General features: G+C 38.4%; 1 protein-coding gene across 1 annotated transcript; it reads right to left on the bottom strand.

Annotated features, from left to right (window-relative positions):
- Positions 1-76: 76 nt before the first annotated feature.
- Positions 77-27,778, bottom strand: IL16 (interleukin 16). Its single transcript, XM_008491986.2, has 20 exons — positions 27,455-27,778; positions 19,895-20,031; positions 19,073-19,205; positions 17,059-17,152; positions 16,455-16,597; positions 15,338-15,448; positions 14,149-14,263; positions 13,849-13,922; positions 13,545-13,755; positions 12,372-12,489; positions 11,215-11,347; positions 10,296-10,383; positions 9,175-9,650; positions 7,050-7,188; positions 4,815-5,910; positions 4,144-4,327; positions 2,498-2,599; positions 1,568-1,820; positions 696-821; positions 77-438 (listed from the first exon to the last, which is right to left on the bottom strand). Exons 1-20 carry the CDS (start codon positions 27,761-27,763, stop codon positions 245-247), a joined length of 4,236 nt encoding a protein of 1,411 aa, XP_008490208.2. The 5' UTR covers positions 27,764-27,778; the 3' UTR covers positions 77-244.

The following is a 27,778-nucleotide window of genomic DNA, read 5'->3' on the forward strand; positions in this document are numbered from 1 at the left end:
TTTATTGCAACCGGTATATTATTAATAAAGTCATTATTTTATAATTCTGTGCTTTTTGATATATGTTTGTGAATGTGGAAATAAGAATCATGCACACTTTGTGCACATTTTATCCCAGACAGCTTGCTCTTTAACTTGGCAGTAAAACGTGTGCTTTCTGAGGATCTTGCTGTGCTAGCCAAATGGCTGCAAGTAATAACAACCTTTTTGTTTGTAATACTGGCAGTGGTCTTAATTCCTTCTTTTACAAAGTTCCAGATGACTTGGTGGTAACAGAGCTTTTATTCTTCCTCTTGATGATAGCTTTGATGGGCCCATCAGGTAATGCCTTGATTATATTCCATGCTTCAAAACGGCTGAGTCCTTGCATGGCAGTTGTGTGCACTTGTAGTAGTTCATCACCAGGCTGAACAGGGCTGCTTTGTTCTAGTGCAGTCCCTGGAGAAAGAAAATTAATTTCCTTTAATTCTTTGTGTGGAAGAGTCTTTAACATATCTGTCACTTTTTAAACATCACCAGCATGTTTAGTATAAACCACCTGGTCTCAGCAGACAGCATATTACTGGCACTGCAAAGGATAATGCTGCATTTACCAAAAAAAAATAAATACTGTTTTCATGGGCATAAATCAGCAGTCAGTTATGAACTGCTTGGATCAGCTAAAAACTTGCCATGTACTCGTTAATTGTGTTTACCTTTAAATATTCTGTTGATGATGATGGGTTTATCTCCATGGATAGAGCCCTTCCCTCCTTCCAGACTGAATCCCAAACCAGCAGGTGTTTTTTCTAGAGTTACAGTGCAGATTGTATCTTCAGCTGCTGGAAACAAGTGGAAAATTAGCAGATGGGCACCACGTAGTCTGAAAAGTGTTGCAGAAGGGAAATATAACAAAGGAAGCTGGTGATATTTACTAGTGTTAGAAACATCTTTTCAATTAATAAAGTTTAAGGTTAATATACTTGACTTGGTGTTCTCAAATTATCGACTACAAAGCTGCTAATAATTATATTTTTGTACCTATTTATTCATAAATAAAGCTAGACATCTCCAGCTTGTTTCAGGGAAAAAAAAGCAACCAAGCAAAAAATAATGTGAAAGGTTCTGCAAAATCTGACCTTGCCATGTTTCAGATATTGCCATCTGCTATATTAAATAATAGCACATTGTTCATCCAAACCAAAATTTTCTTTCAAAGAGAAAAAGTCTTGTAAACTAGAATTTAATAAGAGTAGAATAAAAAGTCATTGTTTCCTGAGCTGTCATTATACCTTCAATTAGTTGTGTTGCTACAATAATGTTCTTTGTATGTCTGCAGAAATTCATGCAGAGAATCATGCCTGGTTTTATTTCAGAGGATTCCTTTATTTTAGAAATGCATTATTTCTTCCCTTTCCAGCAAAGTTATTCAGTAAGTCTGTTTGAGAACATTTTGTTGACTGTGCTGTCTTTAATCACAGTTCACAGATAAAATGCCAATCCTGAGTTGTTTTATGAACACCTGGATTTCAGATGATGAGTAAACACATAGCAGATGGAGGCTGCAAGGCAAGGCCACTGAACTTACCAGGCTCCTGTGAGAGATCACTTGCTACAGAAGATGCACTAGAGTCAATTGAAACATTGAGATTTTTTTCTCCATCTTTAGTTTTTCTAGTGACAACAACAGCTTGTCTGGGTTGTCGAGCCTGTCGCATGATTGCCGAGGCATCATTGTGAGTTGCACCCTTAAGAGACTTTCCATTAATGGACAATACTTCATCTCCTTTCTGAATAGTTCCTTCCTGAGATGCTAGTCCATTTGGAAACACTTTGTGAACCTGTTGAAGAGCCCAGTCATCACACACACACAAGGAAAGAGGAGAGAAAATGACAAATCACTAAATCATTAATACATTTTTCACATGTGCATTTTCCATTCTTTGTCAGTAACAAGTTACTTTTAGCACTGAATAAATTTGTACAGAGAAATTCTCCTGGGCAGAGTCCTCCTCAAGCAGCTAAGCAATTTGTCAGATGGCAAAGATCTTGCTGCCCATGGTGCATACTTTGCCTTTGCTACTTCCTGACCCTCTCTTGCTGCTCTACTATTGGGAGGAAGAATGTGTGGAGCTACTCCCCAGCTTTCAGACTCATTACATGTCCTTGTGCTCCCCTCTTTCCTCCTGACCACCCTGCACAGTCTTCTACAAACATGTGGTGAAGGTGTCCATTTACTTCCTGCTGAGGGCTGTGAGTTTGCTGCATTGGCTTTCAGAGCTGTTGGGGAGTGTGGTGCCCCAGAAAGCAGGACACCACTCCCAGTCCCCTGGAGGGGACAGTTCTGTGCAAAAGGATCCTCTTATCACCCATTAAGACCATGATTCTTCTGACCCTATCAGTACTGCCTATTTTGATTATGTCAAAAGCTAACCTCTGTAGTAGAAAACCAGTAAGTTACATATTTTTAGATATAGCATTTGTTTTTGGAGTATTTTTAAAGAAAGATTCTACTTACTGTTACCACTTTGTTTTCTAAATCAATGCCCCCTGCCAGGTTGAATCCAAGCCCCGTATCTTCTTCTTTATGGAAAACTGTAACATGAATATCATCAAATTCCTAGGAAGAGCAAGAAATAATGTCAAAAACTTCCAAAGAGATAAGTCAAGATGATTGGAATTATCAGAATGTTTCCTTTCTGTTTGTTGTGCCTTTTATAATTAGACTTAGTAGAATAAGCATTATGCTTAGACATGTGTCTAATGTTTGGATTTGATCATATTTACCTGTCAATTACCTATTGTATAAAGTGCTATTCTGATTCTAAAATTACTGTCGTTTAGTAAACAAGTTATCAGTTGGATATGGATCATAAATTCAGTTTTATTTAAGAGTGTGTGTGTATATATATATATATATACTATAGAAAAAGAAAATATTGCTGAATTGTGTTAGAGAACCTTTTCATTGGAAAAGTCTAAAAACAATTTCATATACAACTCATGTGGGTATAAATGTCAAAGTTTAAAAAATAATTTCTTGGTCGTATTTTTAAGCAATGTTCCAGTAACAGGCAGAGTAAGCTGTCTCTGTGTTATCCCAAAGATGATTTTGTATAGAGTAATGCCTTAGTTTCCTAAAGAAACTTGCACTTCTTGACCACAGTTTTGCAATCATGTTCAGTATGTGAGCACTTCTATCTTTTGATACTGTGTCCTGTTTCCTTCCACAAGAGAATCCCTTGGCCAGCTGCAACCAGCCAGAGCTATGTGCAGCTCAAACATTATCCTCAGAATTCCCTGAAAACAGCAGACAAGATGAGGGAGGCCAATGTCCTGCTGAGGGAAACCTTGCAAGAGAGATTGTACTGCTACTCAGACCCAAAGTATCAACATGGAATATTGACAGGAAACCCATGTTGGCTTTCATAAATTCTGCTTGTCAAATTGGTTTTTTGAGCGCAACATTCTAGCAAAGTTTGATGTAGTCAGTAGGAATTTGTCACTGACATTGGAGTGTGTCTCCCTGGCATCCTGGTAGGCAGACCTGAGCTCTGTGCAGTACAGGCACAAACCAGGACTAATCTGGGAGACATGGCTAAGAGGCAAAACCTGGATTAGCCAAGATTCACTGATGCATTTATGAAGTTATGCTGCTTTTGCACATCTTGGAGTGTCTTAAGCCAGCAAGTAGCTGCCAGCAGAAGTTGAATTGTCTTCAGTGCAGAGCTCTGCATGTTATCTGCTTTTTTCTTGAACACAAACATCCTTTAAAAGCCTTTACAGTTCCAGAATGAACACGTTTAACCTTTTTTTACTTATTCTGAGCTTTATCGCAATTGTGGATTAATCAAGTTAGATTTAAGGTTGCTCCGTATCCCAAAATGAGGCATGAGGTATCAGACAGGAAACCCAAATAAAACAACAGACCTCCTGACCTTACCTGCTGAATAGGTGTTTTCCCATTAGTTAAATGAGCTTTACTCTTGCTTAGTTATCTTTTAAGACTTCTTCAAGATTTCTGATCAAAAGAGCTAAGTATTACTTCTTGTTACATTTTGAGATGACTGTTTTATTTGTTATATCAAGCTGCACAGGTGCGTCCAGGTGCATCCACTCCACAGCTTTCTGAAAATCATGCACAAAAAGAAAAAGCAGGTTTACCTTTAAGGTTGCTTCATCCAGTGACTTGACTTCCTCTATGAGCTTTGCTAGCTCTTCAGGGGAAAGCAGGGAGACAACAGACTGCCCTGACACACCGGATGCTTGAGGTGAGCCATGTTCCTGTGTTTCTTCCCCTTTCTCATTGCCTCCTAGACTTGCAGTATATTCTCTCAACTCAGAGAGGCTGTCCCATTGTGAAAGGAATTAAAAAGAAACTTTGAGTTGTAGAAGAACAAACTCACAAAAGCATAGCACAGGCAATGTTAAAGAAGTCATCTTTTGATCTTAGCAACATTAAATTGGGGTGGTAGTTCAAGTATTATAAATACATACAAATGTAATTTAATCCTATTAGCTGAGCAGAATTAGGTACCATCACATAAAGGAATAATCTCTTGGCCCCAGGCAAAAAGAGAATTACATTTCCTTTACCCTAGAGAAGCTAGAAATACTCTTCCTTAAGTAGGAGGAAGTGTGAAATATACATATCCTTACGTATTACGAATTTAAAACAAGCGTAACAGTCACGTAAATCATTTAAAGTCTGTGCTCTAAGAAGTTCTTAGTCTGTATTCTGCTATCGTGTACTACTATTTTAGAGTGTTAATCTGTCAGCTGATCAGTAGAAATGCTCACCAATGTAAATCTGATTTTTAAATCTGGTATCTTACTTTAGAGAAAACCCAGTGTCCAGATGATGATTCTCACTTGCAGGTGAGAGAGAAGTCCCATCCTCCTCCACAGAGGAATGAGACAATCTGTCCACAGTTGCCCATGTGCTGTTTCCAGAAGATGCTGGAGACTGAGGAAGGCAAAGCAAAGATTTCATTAAAGCAGATGACACTTGGCTACTGATGGAATAGATTTTGCTACACTTTTCATCACACAGTTTCATCATCTCACAGGACTGGGAAGCAGTAAGTGGAAAGCTTCGTGATCTCAGGCTGTGAGCTTTTCCTGCTGATACCAGATGAGAAGCTGCAATGTCTTCTGTCTTTAAGGGACCCAAGGACTTTTCACTGTTGATATTATTGCTTTTCTCTGAGTTAGCTGCAAGGACCTGACTGGGAGAGGAAGATCTATCTAGGCTCTTTGTACCCATGACCACAGGTGACTTTGATTGTTGCTGGCTAGGTTCACAACGTTGAAGAAAGGCTTGGTTTAGATGAGCTGGAGCTGCTTCTGAACTTGTTGCCACTTGTTGTTGTTCTTTCTGGGCTGATGGTTTCAAGCTCAGCCGTCGGTGTACTTTTTCAGGCGACTGTGGAGCACTCAAGGATTCAAATGAACTTATTCTTTGTTTTATTGATGATCCCCTAGGAGAGACACGGGACAAGCTGGATTGCAGTTCTTGGTTGGAAATAGTCTCAAGGTCAGGATGATTTTGATCTGTTTGTGGTTTTAGATCTGAATTTGCTTTCCTCAGTCCTTTCAGACTTTGGCGAAACCAGGCTGGCTTAGGTGCAACAGGGGGACCCTTTTTCATACTGTCATTTTCATCTGATTTTAACACTTTTGAACTGTCTAGTTCTGGTTCTGATTTCTTCAGAACTGTCTCTGAGCTGCATCGGTTTTGGTTCTCTTTGTTCTTGTCAATGCTAGGTTGCAAATCTAAGTGGACATTGTGTTCACTCATGGTAGGATTAAATAAGCTCTTTATGCAGTCAGAAATTTTAACCCAAGGGTCTTCTGTTGTTGTATCAATAGTGTAATCAACTCGTGCTTGTCTTTTAAGAACAGGCCTTTGTACTGATGAAAGTTGACCTCCTGTATTAGAGAAAGATTGATTATAAACAAGCCTCCTCCTGCTTCTCTATCCCTTACCTATCCCTTATATTGCTATTGATTTATTAAATTTTAATTTCATTCAAGCTTCCTTTAGGTATTTTTAGAAGTTTCTAAAAAGTTGACACTTTTTTAAAATTTACAACTCTTGATCTACAAGTTCTGATTCCTGACATGAAAAACAAGGCTCTTCCATACTTGTACACAAGATTCTTTTTCTAAAGGGTCTGCAACAGCCAAAAATAAACTGAAGTTCTGGGGTGCTGAAGTCATGATAAAACAGTTAAAACAGAAGGCTAAAATTGCAGTGTTTGCAGCCTGGTGAAAAAGCTGGTGTTACAATAAATTATTTTTAAATTTTTTTTTCTCTCCTACCCACATTAAAAAGCATCTCCCATTAAGATCTTTGATTAATGTTTATGCTTCCTTAAATTTATGCAGCATTTCCAGTTGTATTTCTCTAGTAAGTAAAAATGGAATTCTAAGGTAGGAATATTGTATACATAACAGATTAATTAAGCATTTTAATGTTAGATGTAGTAGAGCTGAATTGCAGCAAATTTTTGTTTGTGAGGTTGCACAGCTACTGTTATCTGCTTCAGTGTGAGTATTATTTTTTTAATGATCTAAGCCAGAGTTATAGAATTAGTTATAGAACTGCTACATAGAATTCTGTAACATTTTAGGCTGTAAGATGGTCTAGTTCCCTTAACATCATGTTCCCTTAATTCTAACGACTACTACAAGATAACTCATTATTGGTTGTTTGTGTCATTTCAACACTTTGAGCCTTGAAACTTCATAAAAATATCCTTTAGAAATGCTAAAACTGACTTTTAATATCAAATTTTCAATATAAATTTCATCTGAAGAAATACAGCAATAGTGTACATGTCCATTAAGATTTCCTTATAAAAAATCATGTTTCTTTATATATAGTTTCCCCTTGTTTTCAAAGATTAATCAGTAGTTAGAAATTTTATCTCTTCACTCAAAAATTTACAAATATGGGATGAAGATTGAAAGGGAAAGGTAAAGTCATCTTGATACCTGTTTTGGAATCCAAACTAAGTTCTCGGTTCAGCTGCAAAAGAAAGAAAAGTTGATGGAATTTAACATACCTAAATTTGCTTTTCTTGCTTGGTCTCTGCCTGCTGGAGCAGCAGTTGTGTGTTCAGCATCATGTGCTGTAGGAGAAGTGGTAAAGACACTGCGGATTACATCTGTTTGATGTCCCTCTAGCACTTGGTCTCCAACTTCCTGCTGAACAAACAGGAAACAGAAATGTGTCAGTATGTGATTATATAAACCACACTATAAGAGGAATCTGAAAAAACCAAATTAATTCGTTTTTAATCTGAAAGAAAATACTGGGTAGAAATCAAGCTTTCACCTCTGCAAGGCAATCCTCGTAGGGTTTTATTCTATATTTCAAGAGTGCTGGCAAGATATGATATTGTCAACTGTCTGAAAAAATAATTAACATCTCAAAAATTAGGTAATAAGCTTTATAATAAACAAAATTTCTACCTGCTATAATTTTTTAATCAGCCACTCAGTAGTTTTTTGCACAGCCACTCAGTCAACCAAATTTCAAAGTTCATATTAAGCTGTTTCTGTTGAAGCCTTTTGCCCTTAAGAAGTAGCTAGACAAACTAAAATCATTACTGCAGTTCTGGAGCTCTTTCTTTCTTGTTTTTTTGGATGGAAACACAGGGGGAGAGGATTAATTTTGTGGTTTTTGCAGTAAATGGCACTTTCAACATCATTAACACAAGCTCTGAAATTACTTGTTTCCTCTGTGACCAATGACATCATGTTACCATCTGCTCCACTGTGGCACTGGAAGTGCTCTCTGCTATGTAGCTAAGCTCCAGGATTAGTAGTAGGAACCAAAACCAAACAGAACACAGCATTAGTGCCTAGAAACGAATGAGATTGCTCTGCAAAAATCAGTAATCTAAACATTTCTTATCTTTTCTGCAGTGGGGTGGAGTTTTTTATGCAAGTTTCTTACTCTAGGAAAGCCTTTCTCCATATCCTGATTGCTAAGATCCTTCTTGAAAGTTGCTCTTGTGTTCTGTGGCCATTAGATGTGGACATTCAGGAAGTGAAGCAGCCAATTGGAAGCACTACAAACAGTTTGATTTTAGTCTTTACTGATGGCAGCTATAACTACCTTTTATTGATGCAGTTTAAAGCACAATTGAAAAGATTAGTTAATTGTTCTTGGTTATTAAAAAAACCAATCATACTGTCTGCAGTACATTCTGAGAAAAAAAACCAAACTGTCTCCTGAGAACTTAAAGGAGATATTGCCCTGAGGTATACAGTGTCTTACTAGAAAGAGTTATCTTCATTAATTTAGCTTGATAATTCATATACTTCATTGGTATTAATTTTTTTACTATTATTATTTAGAACATCTGAATACTGAAGAGTAATAACTACATGTAGCAATACAGTGAACAAGTATTTATTTCTCTGAATTTTACTTTGGAAAGATAATTTTCTGGTAGCTATAGATGAATCTTCTTATGGCTCTCTTCTTAGGTGATGGTAAAAGAGTAACTTTACATGAGATACTGAATTGAAACTTTCTTGGATATTAACATTTAACATGGACTTCAGTTTGAATAATTTTAGCTGAATAATTTTTTTTTTAAACTCTTCATGTTCAGCTTGGAAACTGTGGGTTTTTGCTTGCATTGTACTGAGATCTGGTCATTTCTGCTGGCATTTTACTAAGCCCAGGGGAAAGAGGTTTCATTTTTAAGCAAACCACAACTTTTTTTCAACTTGTAAATCTCACAGTCCCTCATACTCATGCAAATGTGAAACACTTTCTGTTCTGTCTTAGATAAGAGAGGGAACTGAAATTTAGTAACCTACAAAATATACACTCCTAGAGTCCCAGTTTCCCCTCTGGAAACAGAGAGTGCTGGATACATCCAGCTCTAGCTCTCAGAGATTTTAACTCAGTTTCCTTGATATGGAAGAAAATTACCTTCAGATACTTCTCTGCTTCTCACCTAAGTTTGAACATCATATTTTGAACTCAACTGGCTTTGATGGGATACATATATGATCTTCAAAACAGAAGAGCCTCACCTCCTTCCCCCATCCTAAATATGTCCGCACGCTTTCTCTTTCTTCCTGCCATCAGGCAAAGTCACTTTGCCTTCCTCCTTCCCATGCCTCACAAATACACAGACATTTAGAATAATTATGCAAGTTTTGCTTTACCTGAACTCTTGCAGAAGGTGATATAGTCCCTTGCAATACAAGCTTTTCTTTTCTGTCTGTGCTACACTGGTCACTGCATGTACAGTCCTGCTTGAAATATTTCCTTGGTGGAGGTTTGGGCTTTGATGATTTAGGTTTTCTAACGAGGATCTCTGATGGTTTCTTAGTGTTTTGCAAGGGTCGCCCTCCCTCACTACAAGTAGGAGGGGAATTTCTCTCTGAGCTGTTTCCAGAGAATGAGTACAGCAGGCCAGGTTGTGTGGTAATTGGTACATCAATGCTATGTACTCTTGTTTTCAAGTCAGCCAGCTGGTAAGCAGCACCATTACCACAAGAAGACCTAGGGTTGTAGCTGCTGTCACTGCTGGAGCGGGTCATGAGCTTCTGTGTCCTGCGGTTGCAATGAGCAGCACTCCTGTCAATATGTTTTTCACATGGGTGTCTTCCATGCCAGCTTGTTTCTGGTTTCTTAACACCTGCATTGGAAAAAAATTTCAAAATGTCTCATCAGGTAGAGGTGAGGTGCTCAATTCTAAGATTCAGGCTATGAAATTTGCAGCTAAAGGCCATCATCAGTTGTTTCATTAAAGTCTTGTAGATCAAAGAGTCAACAATTACATTCTTGGACAACAAAATAATGTCATTTTTCCATACATATATATATATCAGCAATATAGTTTACTGATGATGATTCTGTTAGCTTTGGTCCTTTGGAAGAACTGAAGACACTAAAAGAAATATTGCAGTGTGGTTACTGTGGGAGGATGTTGTAGTTGAACTGGGCAAATAGCTCTAACCATGACAGTAAATGTCTTTCCTGACAAAGGCATTAACTGAGTTTGAAAAGCTTTTAGCAGATGTTATGAACTGGAAAGGGTGAGTAAGAGTGAGAGGAAATTTCCACCAAAAATGCTGCTGTCAATCAAACAGATGGTCTCATAACTCTGGTAATGCATCTGAGGAGAGGCATGTTAGAAGCACTCTCCTGAGAGGTTTCCTCCTCTTCCTTTCTGCTCTGGGTTATTGCACTCTTATCAAGGATTCTGATACAGCATGTACACATCCTGTATATGTTTTAAGCCAAAATTATCATGTCTCAATACTGGCACTTATTCCATTACCTTCAGTGCTCCATTGGTGTCTCTCCTTTCCAAATCTGTTGTTTTCCACAGCTTGTGCAACAGCTTCTTTTAGCTGTTGCTCAGACACCTAGGAAATATCACACCATTAGAACGTTGTGAGATTGCTGTGGGGTATCTATTCCTTTCATAAAGATGTCTAAGTCCTGCAAGTTCTCTACTGGAAATGAATATACCTAAGAGATTTCACACATCAGATAATTTTGAAGCTGAATGTACAATACATATATTTTTACATATTCTGGTATAGCTGAAGCATATCTACAGATGTTCTGTTTATATTGGTTGCTTAGGTATAATAGGATCTTTCAAAGACAAATGTTCTTGTGCATATTTGACTAGAAGTGAAGTTCTGGATTTACCAATGTAGGAAAAATTAATCCTGTTTTTTTGAGATAATTTATGCAACAATTTTAAATGGATAATCATTTAAACAGTATTGGTGTTAGGAAGCATTTTGTAGAAATATGTCACAAGAATAAAATATTATTAATTTAATAATATTTTGTGGGCAAAACCTATGTTTTAAATACTGGAAGATGTGTATATAAACATTTATTTCTTTTGGGGGGATGTTAAGTTTTTAATTTTATTTTCTTAATTCTTAATTCTTTCTCAAGTAAGGAATATATTTTGGTATATTCCTTAAATGTTACTTTCCTCGTTTCCTTATTCACAACCAGAATCTCACAAGATTGGCTCCAGTGGTCTTCAAATCTCACATGGTTATATTTAAGATAATGCATGTCTCAGGTTTATTTGTGCACAATGATTCTTATAAAGAGAGCAGCACCTTCATTGTCAACATTTTTCCACTTGTTTCAGGGTAGCACCTGCTACCTCACTTAGTTGTAGTTCTTAATATGTGCTCCATTGAAAGAAAGAATAGAGAGTGCTCTACCTGTGGTTCAGGGTGTCTGCTAATAATAATCTGCACTGCACCAGGATCACAATGGCTTAGCACTGCAAAAACTTCATTAAGAGTCATACTTTGTACTGAAGCTTCGTTAATTTCAATTATTTCATCTCCACACCTACAGAGATATTAAAAGAAAAAAAAAAAAAGAGAGGATGTAAACAAAACAGAGTTTCTCCCAACTTTGTCTCACTCATGCAAGTATACAGGCAAGCAAATTCATGTTGTTGACCTCTAATTGGATCACTCATTAAACCATTAGGTCTCTCTGTTCCTGGGACAGAACATGGAATGAGTTGGACATGAAGTTCTTTTTGCTCTGCCTTGTTGTGTGCAACCCTTGAGCTTTCCTCATCTTCAGCTGTGCTCACTTTGTGCTTGCAGCCTTCCTGCTGTAGGCAGCACAGCTGCTGCATCCACCTACGTCTTCCTTCCTTCCAGTTAACACTTCAACTTTTCATGTCTTTGTTGTCTGCTAGCATTAGTCAAGGTCAGAAAGGATATTGTGTTACATTTGAATCAGGTCTTAATATAATAATTCCAGTGATAAACTTTTGTAATCCTCCTGACTGCTATACTGAATCTTTCTAGATGAAATTCAGATTCGGTCCACTTGGAAACTGAAACATTTAGAGGCTGATCAGAGGCCTTAATTCATATCATATGAACTTTAAAGTTTGTGCTGTGTAAGGCCACAGTTCTTTCAGCTAAAGCCTTTAGCATGTAGGGAGGAGCATTACAGACCACCTAAAGTTAAATCAAAAAGTCTCCACTGATAATGCTGTGTCCCATTAAATTCTAAGTATGTTCAGTACTAATAATTGGTCATAAATCATACCCCTGATGTTTCTTTTTTTTTCAGATACTTTATCATTTGGAAATCTCCTCCTGGAAGAATGTTAGATTCATGTCTAACACCCCCAAAGCTACCCCAGCCTGTCCAACAGACAATGATTTCACTGGGTCCCTATTTATGTGGAAATCCCACATATCCCAAAAGTGCATGCATATATCCTCAGGACAGCTGATATGCTTAAAACTCAAAGCTCCCAAAAAGTACTATGGCTTCCTGCCAAAACAGGTCAAAAATAAATGCATTAAAAAAATAAACAGAGAAAAACTTCTGGCATAATACATCCTACCTGAGTCTCCCATCCATATGTGCCACTGAGCCTGGAGAGAGGGTGTGAATAAAAATCCCTGAAATACACTGGAAGTAAGGGATGCTACATAGCCCAATTCCAAGGCCAACACCTGGCTCTGAAAGAATTAGTAATAAAAAAGACGTAAGAAGCAGTCAAAACACACTATTGGAGAGACCTTTTTTAAAACTCTTCAGTTTAAGTATTTATTCCTGTACAAAGCAGAACCAAAGTCTTTGAATTTTTCATATTCTGATCTTGCTGCTGCTCCTCATGCTTTTTGCTTTTTGCTTTTTCTTATTCCTCCCTACACCCCCTAACCCCAGTGATTAAACTGAGGGCACACCAATATTGTTTATGGGGTTCTAAGATCTTGTTTGCTATTCATTAGTGGTGTGTCACAGACAAAATTCACTGCAGGTTTAATTTGCCAACTATTTGTCATTACATAAGAATTCAGATGACTTTACAAGGAGACATAAAAAAAAAAAAATTACAGAGGATCAAAAATTAAGGAGGAAAAAGTACCAAATAAAAATTAAAGATGGGTGGGTATTGTTTGCTATATCATCTCAGTCTCTATTTTATATATAGCTTCATATTTTCATGAATTTACCCTCTTTGCTCTAAACAATCACTCTGATGTCAGATCCCATTCTTTGTGTTTGGTCATATTGTTACCTCATAGAGGCTTTGCTTTTTTCATTGTTTTGATGTTCCTATATTTAATTGTTTATTTCATTCTGTCAGGAGATGTTTATAAATAGAAGATGACAGTTGGAGAAGAGGTGAAAGAATTAAAAGAAGATATAGATATATATTTTATTTGGCTTTAAGCCTTTTCAAGAATTAAATTAACTGCTTGCATAATTATGGGTAAGAGTTACATAATCTGCTTAATAATTGGCAGCTGTTGCCAAGAGGGATATGAATGTGATTCTAATTCTTGAGTGGGAAAAAAAAATGGCTCTTGAGAACAGATGGTGTTTAAAATCCTGCTGTTGTTAGATAGTTAGCACTGACAGGAATGAAGATCTGATTTAGTGTCTTAAAAAACTTAGTTCAGACAAAGAATCAAATTAGTGAGAAAAGACATTCAGAGTGGGAATGAACAGTGTTTTGTCAATCAGTGCTGTGCTTGCTAGTGCTCAATTAGTTAACTTTACCACATACCTTTGTTTAGAGTAACTTCCACTATGACCCTGTCATTGGGCTTTGTAGCGTTTAATGAGAATGCTGCAGTTTCTGAACTGAAAGAGCTGTTTTCCTTGGTTATGCATGTACTAGTCAGGGAGTGACACAAATGGGGTGACAAACAGCTGGAAGCAGAATGAGGTGTGCTGAAGCTTGTCCTGACTGTAAGTGTCAGAAGACCCTTTTTGGCCTGCTAGAAAGATAAGATAATTAATAAATGGGCTGAGTTCACATGCATGTGATGTGTAAAGGCAGATATTGTGCTGGAAAGGGAGTACGTAACCTTGAATTTTTGTAAAGCATCATGATGTGTTAATCCATGCATGGATTCTCCATTCAGCTCCAGGATTTCATCGCCTGTTTTTTTAAGAGAAAAATTATATGATGTTACTCTCATTGTGCTGTGCAATAAGTTACACTGAAAGTACATGGAGTACATTACTCTATTTGTAAGACAAAAGAGCCTTGCAAATGCAGTAGTGGGTGCAGGTGTAAAAGATATTATGGTCCATTTCATCTTCCCTTTAATCTGCCTTTAGGTATCATCCTTTGGGTATCAGGAGTGGGAAGAGGGATTTCACACCTTCTTGTAGCCTTCCATCAGCAGCAGCAGCTCCACCAGGAAAGATGGTTTTGACATAGATGCCTATTGGTCCATAAATGCTGTCTTTTCCTCCAACAATACTGAAGCCCAAACCCTAATTTATGGAAGAGAAATAGTGTGTGAGAGCCCCTGTTCAGTTCTCATCTTGGTTCATATGTGGTTTCTTCTGCATTACTTACATGGGCAGCACTAATCAACAGAGAATTATAATCCATGAAAAAATAGGCAACCACATGCCAGTAGTAAAAGCAAATTAAAATTTCAGCCCAATGTTCTCATTATTTGTTTTTGTTTGTTGCTGTCAATTAATTCACTATTGTAAACATACAGGAAGATCTATAAGTTATTAATTCATTTTTGCCCTTGAACCACTAAGTAACATTAGAGTTTTATTTCTTTTCTTCACCTTGATTTCCTCTCCCACAAATGAGATTAAAAACATGCCATGCAGGATCTTGATAATGCCACTAATTTTAGTCATACAGGTATCCAACTTGTGGATGTCTCTCTCATCCTCTTCCAAAGTAATTTTATAAGTTTACGTAGCATCCAAAATAAAAACAAATGATGATGATCATACGTTATTAATTGATTTCTGAGAGTCATCTCAGAGTTTAAATATTTATTAAAAATATTAAATGTTTTAACTAAAATTGTTAATGAGCAAATTCAGAGCCTTATTCAACAATTTCAAAAGTGGTGTGTTTACAGCTGTCATCTGTCTTTCCCCAGAATTTTTTGTGAGTTTTGCAATGTTTACTGCTTTTATTGAGGTCCTTTGTGTTCCTGGTAGCTCTGGTTTTCCTTCTCAACAGTACTGTCTTAATGGCTCAACTATGATTTGAGGGAAGGTCTAAGGTTGTTATGCTAGTGCAACCTATGGATGACATAGAGCCTAAGATTTCAAGCCTATCTCCAATTGCCAAAAAAGGTAGCAGTGAATGTCAGTGTTGGTAGCTTTATGTGGATGTGTTAGAACCAGAAGAAGCAAAGAGATACTTCTACAGGTTATTAAGAAGCAAGTGAAGATAACTAATCTCTCCTGGATATAAAATGGCAGCACAGAATTAGCAACCTTAGTACCTGAAGTCACTTCCTTGCACTTTGCAGCTTAAATCTGTGAATGAAATAAAAATCTATTTGTAGTAAATAGTGGAGCCAGTCTCACCTTCCCTTGTCCTTTCATTAGTACGATGTTTGAGATTACTGAAGCCTGTGAGCCACAGGATGTGTGAATTAACTGTGCTGTACTTAGTGATCTAGCTGGCCTCAAAATTGCCTGTAAACATAAGAGAAAAAAAAAACATTTTAATGTAGAACCAAAAACACACACTAGGACAACTTAAGATCATTTCAAATTTTCCTGCTTATAACTGATGGTACTAAAGGTTTAAAAAAATATTAGTTCTTTCAACCAATTTGCACAAAACTGATGATCATATTGGGCAGTCCGGGCTTTTTAATGCTAGACCAGATTCTTTTCCATGATACATTCAGAAGTCAGTGGCCTGAAGATACATTGCTCTGGTTTTGCCTGTCTGTAAATGTTCCAGACTCAAACTCTGAAGTTCTGCACACTGAAATTTTCCTGTGGAGACTACATTAGAGGAAAACTTCATCAATGTTGGAGGTGGCAGCTCCATGTGAGGAGTTTCACCTCCATTTCACCACTCCAGGCTTGAGCTGAGGGACCTTCAGTCATGAGTACACCCTCTTTATCCTGTCCAACTTGTGGTAGCTTGCTTGGTATCCATCTAGAGAGCAAGAAACTGTTGGTCTCTAGCCTGTACGGATGGGTTGTTTTAAATGTGTCTGGTTCCCTGTGGGGCAGGAAGGGGGATGCCTCACAGTGCAGTTCTGGGCAGCAACAACCAGCCGTGAGGTGAGTCCATACCTGCCTGTGGCCATAGCTGGGTTGACACAGGTGACCCAAAGCTTAGGCCAGGATTTTATCAGCCATGTACATGGAGCATCTCCACAGCAAGCACTGGGGAGATGCCTGGGAAGGGCTTCTTCATGAGGTGGCTCCTGGTGGCTCCCAAGGTGGTGAGAACCACAGAGGGGGGATTTACACACACTGTAAAACCTGCTGGGGCAACAGGAGGGAGAAACTGCTGTGGAAATCCCTCCCTACTCTCCTCCTCCTTGCAGAGGAGAGAGAGGGTTCCCTGATGGGGCCTGTCAGGCGTGTGAGTTTTTGCAGGAAGGTAAATGCCAACACCATTGAGAGTTTCTTACTGGGGATGGATTTGTCTGTTTGTCAGGTGATTTCCTGTAGGACTTACTGGGGTTCTCCCTCCAGAACTGTCCAGCTGCTGGGAAAGAGATTTGCGGCCGGTGTGGAGAGCGGGTGTCTGCCGGTCTCTGAAGGCTGCGGCTTTCGGGGGCGCCGCGCAGTCCATCTCCCCCATCCAGTATGGACTGACAGCTGTCAAGGGTGGGGAGAGAGGCCGGGTTATTTCTCAAGCATTGGACCCCTCTGCACATTCATTTTATCAGGTAAATGTTATTTAGAAATGCTCGTCCTCTTGTAAATCTGTGAAGGGAGTGATCTTTTCAGTCTTCAGTGTGGGGATGGCAATTACTGTTAAATATAGTAAAAAGCAAGCATTCCCTCCAAGAAGAGCATTGGCCTACTTAGAATACAACTTTAAAAAAAAAAAAAATCCCATAAAATGTAACACTTATGCATAAAACTCCCGACTGTAGGATATATTGAATATAAAAACTGATGCTTTATGCATCAGCAATTCTTAATCGAGGATGCCAGACTAAATTTGGACAACAGCTGCAGTTTCTTTCAATACTGCAGCACCATCACTCAATGAAGTGCTGTGCTGTGAACTCCCTGAATATTACAACAGAAAATATTACTTCTTTGCAACTTACTGGTTGAGTTACTGCGAGTTCGTTGACACTCAGCTTTACTGTGCAGAAAACCATTTTGTATTTCCAAAGGTCTTTCCTTACAACATGGCATTTCCTAAATAAAAAAAAAAGTAAAATAGTAATTTCTCTTAATTTGACTTTCACACATTTCAGCCAGAATCAAAATGCATGCAACAAAATTATTTAAAATATATAGAATGATAAAGAAAACATAAAGATCAAAATTTTGCTATTAACATGATTATAACTTGCCAAATTAGTAAGATAGAAACATATTCTGGGTCCTTAGTCAAAAATGAACAAAAAATTTATTGAACAACCTCAGCTGGTTCAGACAAGTATTTTGATGTATGAGTAGACTGTAGCCATGCTTGTCTTATTTCTGGACATAACTGGTGGTTTTGAGAACTCAGTTTCCATCACCTTGGAAGGGAATTATTTTCAAAAGAAAAGTTCAGAGGGCCCAGCTTTGTGATGATAGATAGCTGTCTAACTTCCTCTGATTTCAGAGGGATGGCTTTTAGTCAAAATATAATGCTGGTGTTTAAAAAACTTTGAGGACTAGGTTTTAGTGTTTTCCAAAAATTCTTTCCATTCTGCTTGGAAACTTTTAGTTGCTTTGAAAGTGGCCACTAAGTTTAGCATTTAAAAACTTGTAGATAAACCACTCAGGTTTCTAAAATGCACGTTTTTAGAAGTTTCAAAATAAATAAGGGATCACAACTGAATAACAGCTGATGTTAGGGATAGTAACAGGAAAGCAGCATCAGAGCAGGATCTGCATGTTCTAATCTGTCTAGAGCCAACAAAGACAAATACTTTCTTTCAGAAACGTGATTTTAGTAGTACTGTTTAGAGAACTCAAGAACTAATGAATGATAATTTCCCTCTTCAACAGCAGGTGGAGGCATTGCCAAGTAGCAAAATCCTACCAGGGCTTTGCAGTCCCATTTCCTTACAAACTTCAGAATAAGAAATGCAGAGAATATAAAAAAGATGGTTTTTGAAAATAGTTTTGTGGTATTTCTCTAACTAAGCTAGCTAGCTTGAAAAGCCTTTGCTATTAACCCCTAAGTAATTTGGGGCAGGCTTGTCTAAATGCACTGTTCACCTGCCTGTCTCTCATGTGGTAATAAAAGTTTAATGTAGGTCATCTCTGGCCACTTAAGTATTTAAAGCAGAGAAAACAAAAATCAAGAATCCAACAGACATCTGGGTGATCCAGTTCTTGCTGCCATCCTAGAAAGTGGAGTAGGAGGCTCAGACCTGATAGCAGCTCCAGCAAGGGGTGTTATCTGAATTATTAACACAGAGCTTTCTGTGTGACACTTTTGCAGATAACAAACAGAAAGTGCCTTTTTTCTTTCAGTATCAAGATCTGAATTCTGCCACAAGTCTCTAGGTGCAGACTGTTGTCACTAAAGTGGTAAATGTGTGGCAAAGGACCCTGACCAGTCACCCACTGGTTTCCTCCACAATTTGCTAGTGAAAAGCCTTTGATGGAGAAGGGAGGACAAGAAGCCTGAAATGAAATGTCTAATCCAGAAAAATGGACTCTTTGAAAAAAACATCAAAAGAAAAATTTGGTGATAATTCCCTTTTCCCTGTCTCTGTAGCAGACTCCAGTAACACTACAGGAATGTCCTAGCTCTAGAACCTAGATCCACAAAACTACTTCTGTACAGGTTCTGCTCTCTGGCTTCTGGATTCATGGATCTTCTCTTAAATTCACCTCTGCCTTTGCTCAACTTCCAAGTGGAAAATTAACATTGGCAAGCCTTGTGTTTCTAAAAGAGGGTTTGTACAGCCCCTGCTAGAATTTCCCAGGGCTTTGGCCTCCTCATAGTCTCTGTTTATCTGGGAAATAGCTATTCTGAAAGCCCCCAGAGTGTGACCACAAGAGGTTTGGGGTTTTGTCAGGAAGAGCAAAACCATGTTCTTCAAATGTCTGATGCACATATTCCCCTTCTGTCTCAAGTAACGTTGTGGGAGAGAACACAACCTCCATGCTTACTTTGCTGGCCATCATCATGTTCAGCAGCCGTGTTGTTGGGTGAAGGACAGGTTCAGCCTCCTTGCTGGACACATCTTTAAGCGACTGTCGATTTAGTGTTAACAGTTCATCCCTTGGGCTCAGAAAACCATTCCTTAAAAAGAAGAAAATAGGAATATGCTTGTATATAATTTTGCAATGAACAGTATGGCAGTATTGTGCTATGTGTCTCAGTAACTGAAGGGTCAGCTACAAATCCTCTCTTTGTCTTACACAGAACGACCAGGAGATGTCTTGATGTGTGATGCACCCCATTCCCTGATAGGATATTTTTCTGTTGCTGCTGTCTTCTGCTTAGCCCTGGTGATCAATGGCACCTTTCTACGTCTTGTTTACAGCCAGGCTAAGATGATAGCACAGAATAGCTCAAACTAGGCAAAATATTCCTCTGCTCTCATCATCTTGCATTTGCATGTTGATCAGAGACTACATACATTACTCCCTTTCAGAAACTTTTCCTCCCATTGATTTTCAGAGGTTTTGCTTGGCTGATGGCATCCTATATTGCCCTTTAATAGGGCAACTATGAGAACAGCATTCGAAAACTTGATTTATGTGTAATCTCTCCTTCTTTCAGATTTTATTTCTTAATGCAATTGAGAAGCATTAGGTCCCTGAATGGCCACAGATTTAGTTTTCTAGTATCTTGACCTGTCTCTCCAACCGAAAGTATTTGAAGAAGTTATTCCCAAACATCACTGCTTTCCTCTGAAACTGAGCTCTAAGCCCTAGATTGTCACAGAAAGCTGGTCATATAAAATTGATGCAATAGGTTTGCTGTACCTGTTTGCTGCACCTCCAGCAGGCTCCTGGCTGCCTGTGAACCCTCTCCAGAGAGATGCAGAGTTCGGACTCTTAGAGAGCCTGATTCTTGAACTGCTGTTCCCTCTGGTTGCACACAGCCTGCAGATGCAGCTGTCCTGATTCAGAAGATGAAAAGTTGCATGGAAAAAAAAAAAAAAAAAGTTGGCTACTTACAGTTACCTTGAGCTTTTTTAAGAAATGCAGAATTTTTTCTTGTTCTTAGAACCACGTTGCCTTCAAGTAGAACAGGAACAGGCCTTTAACACTGTGCAGTTGTGAAAGAACAATTGTATTATAGAGTCTGTGTTCAAAAGAAATTGTCTTGCTTAGGACTTCAGTGGCTTCTGACTACAAAAGGGAAGTATTAGAATAGAGTGCCCCTTTGCACGGAAGGGAAGAGAACAGATCATAGCCTTTTCATAGTAACTGGATAATTTTTGCATGTGCTAACTACTTTAAGAAAAGACAGTGAGGAAAATAAATATATACTACAAAAAGAAATATTGTAAAAAACAGAAGAGGTCCGAATGGAAAGTGAATGTAAACAAACCACTAGAAGCTCCACCCCTGCTGCTGACTTGTTAAGGGGCAGGGGAACAGAGAAGACTTCAACAGTGGAAGATTCTTTGTCCACTCAAGACTTGTTGAAGTTGCTATAGTCTGTGTTTCATCCGGGTGGCTAATTATAAGCATACTTTTAACATAGCTATGACTCATTAACGTATGGCCATCCAAAAAGAGAGTGTCTTCAGTCAGATGATTAAGTACAGCAAAGGGTGGGTTGACAAAGTACATGAACAACATATTGCCTAACAAATATCCTCCTGCAGCACAAATACATGAACACTTAAAAATTCTAAAGAGACAAGGAAAACTGGAAAAAGTTAGCACACAATCTCTTCCATTTGCTTAGTAAATCTCCTAATCAAGTATTCATTTCTTCTGCTCCCAGCTGAACCCACCTCCTCTGCCCTCGCCAGCCTCTCCATACTCCACATAGTGAAGAGGGCTCTCAGTGTATCCTGGATCCAGGCTTGTTCCCGAGAGATTTGTATGATTGAGGTATAGATTTCTGAAGGGGAGGCAAATTTCATATGTTAGGACAGGCCACAAAATATAGCAGTGGTCAACTGTCTGTATTTCTCCTGGGTCCCCTGGTCAGAGTGGCAGGAGCTATTTCCAGTCATCTGTAGTCCTCTGCAAGCACAAGGAAAGCTGTGTAACCACCTTCTTCACCATGAGTAGGGCCTCATTTCTGCCCTAAGCAGAGTTCATCCAGCCCTGAGGGTTAGAATCATCATGCCCTTCCACCACAAATCAATAGGGATCACACCATACCTGACTTACAGCAAACACAGATTTCAAATGTTCAGCACGGTCAATAAAGGTCATTATCTTCCAGGCTGACTGTTGAAGCCTGGCTCCCATTCTGAGACCTGCCAGAGTAAATCTAAGGCTGTGAATGAATTAAGTGTCTAACTTCGAGCCCTAGGTTCACTGCAGGATGAATTAAGTTGGCAATTCGTAAGGGATATACTTGTACTGACTGACTTGTTAACTCTGTGGGTTTGCTTGCATTCCAGATTGTCTGCCATTAATGAGGAGCGTCTGCAGTTTCGAAGCCTCTTGTGTTCATGAAGAGTGCTTCCAGTGAGTAACTGGTAAGTGTATGAGCATGGACAGAATTCTATTTTAAACCAGTTTGTTTGAACTCTAATGTTAGTTTTGGAGCTTCTATATTTACTTTTCATCCAACGTAAATACCTTGGGAAATACATACTTGAAATCAGGACTACATTACATTCTTTTTTATCTTATGGCAGTGCTTTGAAGTCTTCAGCATGGTAACAAAACAAAGATTAGAGTTCTTATGTCTTAAAATTTCAGATGTTGAGTAACAAAAAACTGTGAGTTGCTCTCTCTTTTTCTTTTTTCTTTTTTTTTTTTTTTTTTTTTTTAATTGATACTTTGTTTTAGGTATCCATAAGAAATTACAGGCTAGATTCTTAATAGATGAAGCTTACAGTTTTTTCAAAAGAATAGTATTCTCCCTATAAATCATGAGAAGTATAAGATAGATATTAAAGGTAAGAACTTATCCTGATGTTTGAGTAAGTATTTTGAGGTATCTGATGATGATGGATCAGTACTGCTGTGAAAGAATATTTGTACTCTTCAGTCAGTGTAGAAAAAAACCTTTGTTTTCCTTTTTTTCTGTAGACAGAATTCAAGTTTGGACTCATAAACATCTTTCTTTAGGACTCCTAGCTCTTACGTTCTGCTCCCCTGAAATATCTATATATCCTCTCCCAGATTCAACATAGCTGTTCTCCACTCTTCATTTTGTTCTTGCTTTAAATTTAATGGTGAACCTTTTGAGAGTATCCTCAACTGGTCTCTGTTAAAAACACAATCATGTTTGTGTCCTACTTATAACTTGGCCACAGTGCACAGCTGTTGCATTCAGAGCACTTATAAAAATCTTTATAATTAATTGTCAAAAGGTCGTTAGGCTCACACCAGTTTCACAGGACATCAGAGAGCAGTGGGTTTGGCTCTGAGGTTTGTCATTGCAGCACCATCTATGTCCTTTGGGGAAGTCATTTTATTTTGTACAATAGCACACATGCCAGGCTGGAAAATCTTGGTTGTATAGAGAAATAGGTGTGCAATGGCATCAAATAAAAACTGGTATGAATATTCTTCCCAAGGGCAATAAACTGCATGCACTTAGTCAGAAGGAAAGTAGAGGTTAAATCCACTGTACACAGCAGAAAAGTCTTGGGAACATTTTTTAAATCTAGAATCATCTTACTAAGTTGGGATACCTTTCAAATAAACTCTCTGTGTCAATAATTTCTGCAATTCATTTATGTTTATTACTTAAAAAAACATGAAAAAACAAACAAAAAACCCCCCCCCAAACCCCTCAAAACCTAAAACCAAACAGCTGTAAGGGACTGTAGGGTCATGTGACAAAATATCTGTATGTTGTCAGTATCTGCACTTTTTTGGGTCCTGGATAGAAATCCCTATATTCTCATCCAAATTATTGCAGCATGACAGAAAACTACTAAAAGCTGTTCTTTGACCAATTAATTTTCCAGCAGTTAATTTGTTCTGGGTTCTGTTCTTTAATATCTTTTATTTCCTCTATCACTTACTATTTTAGGTATAGAAATACTGCTGATGTTTCAAGAGTAATGACAATATTTATTTTGGATACTCCTCCTTTTTGAAATGTCCTGCTCAGTTTGAAAGGTGATTTATAGTTCTGAATGCAATGAATGCTGAAAATTTTCTGAAACAAGGCTGGCAGGTGTAGTGTATGGGCAGGTGGACTGTAGACCAACCTTGCCTGCTCATTATTAGCACATATGCTTAAACATGCATTTGCTGCCAGTGAGTAAAATGTCTTTGCTTATAGGGGGGTTTTGCCACTGAGCACTTCAAGACTCTGGGGAAACTTGTATCTGCATTATAATATCCACTCAGTGCTGTGAAAATAAAATAGAAGAAAGCCTGTGGGAGTGTGTTATAAGAAATATTTGTCTTTATAACTGAATCTGAAAAATAAAATCAAAAGTGGAATTCAAGAGGCTTCTTGAATGTATTTTGTCACAGGTGAAAATAGATAAATTTTTTATGTGTTTAGTTCTGGAAAAATAATGCTCAGTCCTGTGTCAGCTCCCTCCTGCTCCCTTTTTGTCATGTGAAATGCAAAGCTTCTGAGGATGTTTTTCTATCTGCCATTTAAAAGATTTCTTTTGCCTTCATACATTCATTAGACATTTCTAGGCCAGAGGCCCGTCTAAAAACATCGAATTCCAGATGTTGTTTAGAAATAAGGGTAACCATGGCATCTGTGGAAAACTGAAAAACTTTTGTGCACTCTTAACGTAAGACACAGTAGTTAGATTGTCTGAAATGAAGTGTTATACAAGGATAGTTCAAGTAAGGTCTTTGACTCACTTAACCAAGTGTATGACAATGAGCTGTTGTTTTTTTAAAAAAAGAAAAAAATAATCTAACAGTACAATGATGAATTTAAATATTTAGCTTTTCTGGTCTCCTGACTGTGAAATGGCTGGGATTTCCAAGTGGAAGATAAAAAGAACAGTCTTTGGGGAGTTTTTTCAGTAAGTATTTTTTTCTGCGTAATTTCTAGCAGAGAAAGGGCCAGAGACTATCTGGCATAAACTGACATGACTCCACCAGTTCTGACATACCCTAGCCAATGCCTCAGTCTTTTCAAAATATTTATAGTAGATGTGATTCATTTTCCCAGCAGCATATTCCCTTTGCAATTAATCAAATGGCAAGAGTTGGAAACCCTTTGGATGATGCAAGAAGTGGTTCAGGGGTACAGTTTCTGCCATAGATAACTGGTTGAGCATATCAGACATTACAGATGGACCTTTCCACCCATTATCTGGCATTTAATATGTTTTTCTGGGAGCCTTTTCCCTGGCCCACATTTTGCAGCATAGACACTCTCTTAACACAACAGCCTCTTTCCCAAAGTGCTCGGGGGACAGTACAGCCCTGATGTCACAAAAGCAAGAAGGCTGGAAAGACAGAAAGAGAGAACAAGTAGGAATAGGGAGGAGACCATATAGATGTCTAAATAAATGCAGTCTCCCCTCCTGGTTTTGTTTTTCCATCCTGTCCATAGGCTCAATGTTTGAGACATCACACTCTGCTGCCAGAACTTGTCCTGGTACCAAAGGGCCAGCTAAGTGGTGTTTGTGTAAAAGTGAGTTGAAATGTATTCTAGTGATAAATAAGGGAGAAAAAGACATTTGGCAGCAAAACTTGTGCATATTTTCTTGCAAAGAAGACTGAACAAAACCTGGTATCATCAGAATTTCAACCTGCTGAAATTCTCTGCTATATAATTAGATCTATGTTCCCACACAGTCTTTTTGACAGGTAGTGCAATAAGAACAATATATCTCCTAAGGGATTCTCTGAAGTCTAATATAGGTTGTGCTCATGCTGCAGTGCTTCCTTCAATGGCTACAGCAGCATTTTCTGGAGTGAAAGAAATGGATATCACAATGCATAGGTGCCCTCTCTTCAAAAATCCTCCTCTTACCTCCTATTTCCTTGTTCTAGGTAGCACCTAGTTTCTCATACTCTCAGACGTAGGACTGTTTGGGACACTAAAGACTTTGGAATCAGCAAAATATGACTGATACATATGCAGAAGTCTGGAAACATTTTGATTTGCTCATGGTTTGTGCAGTAGTGAATCTCATGTAATTACCAGAGTATGGCTCAGAGAGATACTTAGGTTTTTGAACAGAAGAGAGGACATAATATTTGAAATACTGATGTTGGAATAGTTCTGGAGAAGAAATCTATAAGGATTATTTAATCATGCTGGACTTTTAAATGTTCCTCTCTGCTTTCAATGTTACAGCAAAAAATGAAGTTGGTCAGTTCTGTGGGAGTTATTAGCACCTTCAGATGCATGCTTAGAACTGCAGGCGGTGGAAAGCAGAATAATCATGGAATATCCTCAGCAACACCACAGAAAGAATGGAATCAATTTTCTTGAACAAAGACAAGAATCCTTCAGTTCTGAGTCATACATCACGAATTTCTGCAGTGTCACATGGAGATGGAGTGAGTGAGTGTTACTCTGGGACTTGAAAAATGCTTGTTGACTCCTCTCTTAAAGAGAGAGGTTTTAAACTTAAGCTCTCTAAGACATGTAGAACAGGAAGATTGTTCTGACAGGCTTGTGCTATATAGAAGGCAGACATTGCTGTTTTCATAGTATAGGGCAAAGTCTCAGCAGCAGTAGTACAGGACAGGGTTGGTGCAGATGCTACCACAGTTCATCCTGCTTAGCATGTTAGTATGAGACTTCTTAGAATCTGTGATCAATGACTCTGAAAGGTATGGAAAACTAGCAAGTAGCATCTGAAGAGGTTTATATTGCTACGAGAGCTCCGGAGAGAGAATTTAATGTAACCATTATCTACCAAGGCACTAGATGCTGTAAGGGACTGGGTTGCTGACTAATTTATGTCACCACCCATCCAATGCTCCTGAGCCATCATGTTCAGTGACACTAACACTCCAGCCTAAGAATGGATTTATACCCTTACCAGTTATATTCTGTCTATGCAATTGCATTAGTTATGGGACTTACTCTGTTTCCCACATCTCTATTTGAGCTTCTTGCTTGCTAATAAAGCAAATTATCTAAATTTAGAGTCTGCAATGAGATATAGAGTAGTGTCATATGGATTTGGATCACAACAGTTACTGGAGCCCTCTGCATTTTGGAGGTGTACAACCAAAAAGGCTGAGGCAGCAGACACACACCTAAGAAAGAGCTTCAGCTTTGTGAGTTCTTCACTCACAGGAAGATACCATCAGATCGCATATGGACTCTCTCCAAAAGAGAAGAGATTGTATGATTTGCAGGTAACTGAGTGTGTTTTGGGACGTGGGTCAGTGTCACCTATTTATTTTTTTTCTTTCAGAATGGAATAGAAAGTTGGCTTCTATAGAAGGTTTTTGTCCTCATGCTGGGACTTTGTCCAGAGCTGAAACACCTCACATGCAGAACTTTGTCCTGCTGAAGTCTGATATTAGGCTGCACACAGTGATGATTTGCAAGAAAACTCGAGCAGTAAGGGGAGATTCTGATATTTAGTACCACTGTGTGTTTAGATGTAGAGGTCTAGTTTTAACTGATGTCTCTTGAAAGTATGTAAAATACACAGCATATATAAGAAAGAATATAGTAGGTGAAAGAATCAGATCTTTCACGTAAGCCACTATTTGCACATATGAAAGGCACATAATAAGTGAGGTGCCAGGAGAACACAAACTGCATTAAAAATCATGTCATACTTTTAGTGAGGTCCCTTTTATGCATCACACCAACAGGTAGAGATAAAGTGGAAAAACTAGGATACATCACTGAAAGGAACTTTGTAAAGGCATCTAAAATACATTATGCAGACTGAAAAAGAAATTCAGATCACTAGAGCTAACATAGTTACCTTTTGATTGAGGAAAAATATTTTAATATAAGGCTGTTAAGAGTTTTACATCTCTAGGAAAACATAATATCTCTGGTGGTCTTAGAGCCATCACTACCTCCTTCCTAAATCAGAAAGAACCTCTGCCTGCTGAATCGCTGGCATCTTTGACAGCATTATCCTAATTCATACTTGCACCACTTGAAAGATCTCATGGGATCACACTTTGCAACTGCACTTTGCTGCAGTGACAGTTTTTTATTTTGATCTGTATACTATTTTGAGGGTAGAAAGCACCAGCTGTGCCAGTCTGGATACACTGAGAGTGGCCTAGCAGTCACTGATTTCAGCAGAGTGCAACAGCATTGCAGGGAAGCCAATACATTTCCATGCTGTTTATACTGAGCAGGAATGCTGCAGGCTCACTGTCTCTGAAAAAGCCAACTAGAATTCTTGTTCCTGAGAAATACGAATAAATCCATTGAGGAGCTATTAGAAGGAGAAACATTACAATATACTGCACTGAGTTGCCTACCTTGCTGAGTAACTTCCTTCTCGTGTTGCAGTTCTCCTTTGCTGGGACTGTGGACTGGAGCATGCTGGTGATCACACGCGGAGGATGAGCTGGGCTTTCTTCTGTCTCCGATGTGCACGGCAGTTGTGTTCTAGAACAGCAGTCCAAGTCCTCTTGACTCCAACTGGTAGAGATGTCAAAGGGATCAGGGCATTTCTCATCAGGACTTGACCCATCATCACTGTTCTTGGCATTGCAAAGTATGAGTGATCTTGAAATGGAGCGAAACTTTCTCGACTTCCTGTTCCCAGCATTGCTCTTTCGATCCATCTTCAGAGAGCTGGT

The sequence above is a fragment of the Calypte anna genome, chromosome 10 (assembly GCF_003957555.1).
Source record: "Calypte anna isolate BGI_N300 chromosome 10, bCalAnn1_v1.p, whole genome shotgun sequence".
Taxonomy (NCBI): Eukaryota; Metazoa; Chordata; class Aves; order Apodiformes; family Trochilidae; genus Calypte; species Calypte anna.

Coding starts and splice junctions, on each gene's coding strand:
- IL16 (XM_008491986.2), bottom strand. CDS start 27,763: ATGGATCGAAAGAGCAATGCTGGGAACAGGAAGTCGAGAAAGTTTCGC. Junction 17,153..19,072: donor ACATGATGATGGCCAGCAAA/GTAAGCATGGAG, acceptor TTTTTTATTTAG/GAAATGCCATGTTGTAAGGA. Junction 5,911..7,049: donor AGCAAGAAAAGCAAATTTAG/GTATGTTAAATT, acceptor TCTCTAATACAG/GAGGTCAACTTTCATCAGTA.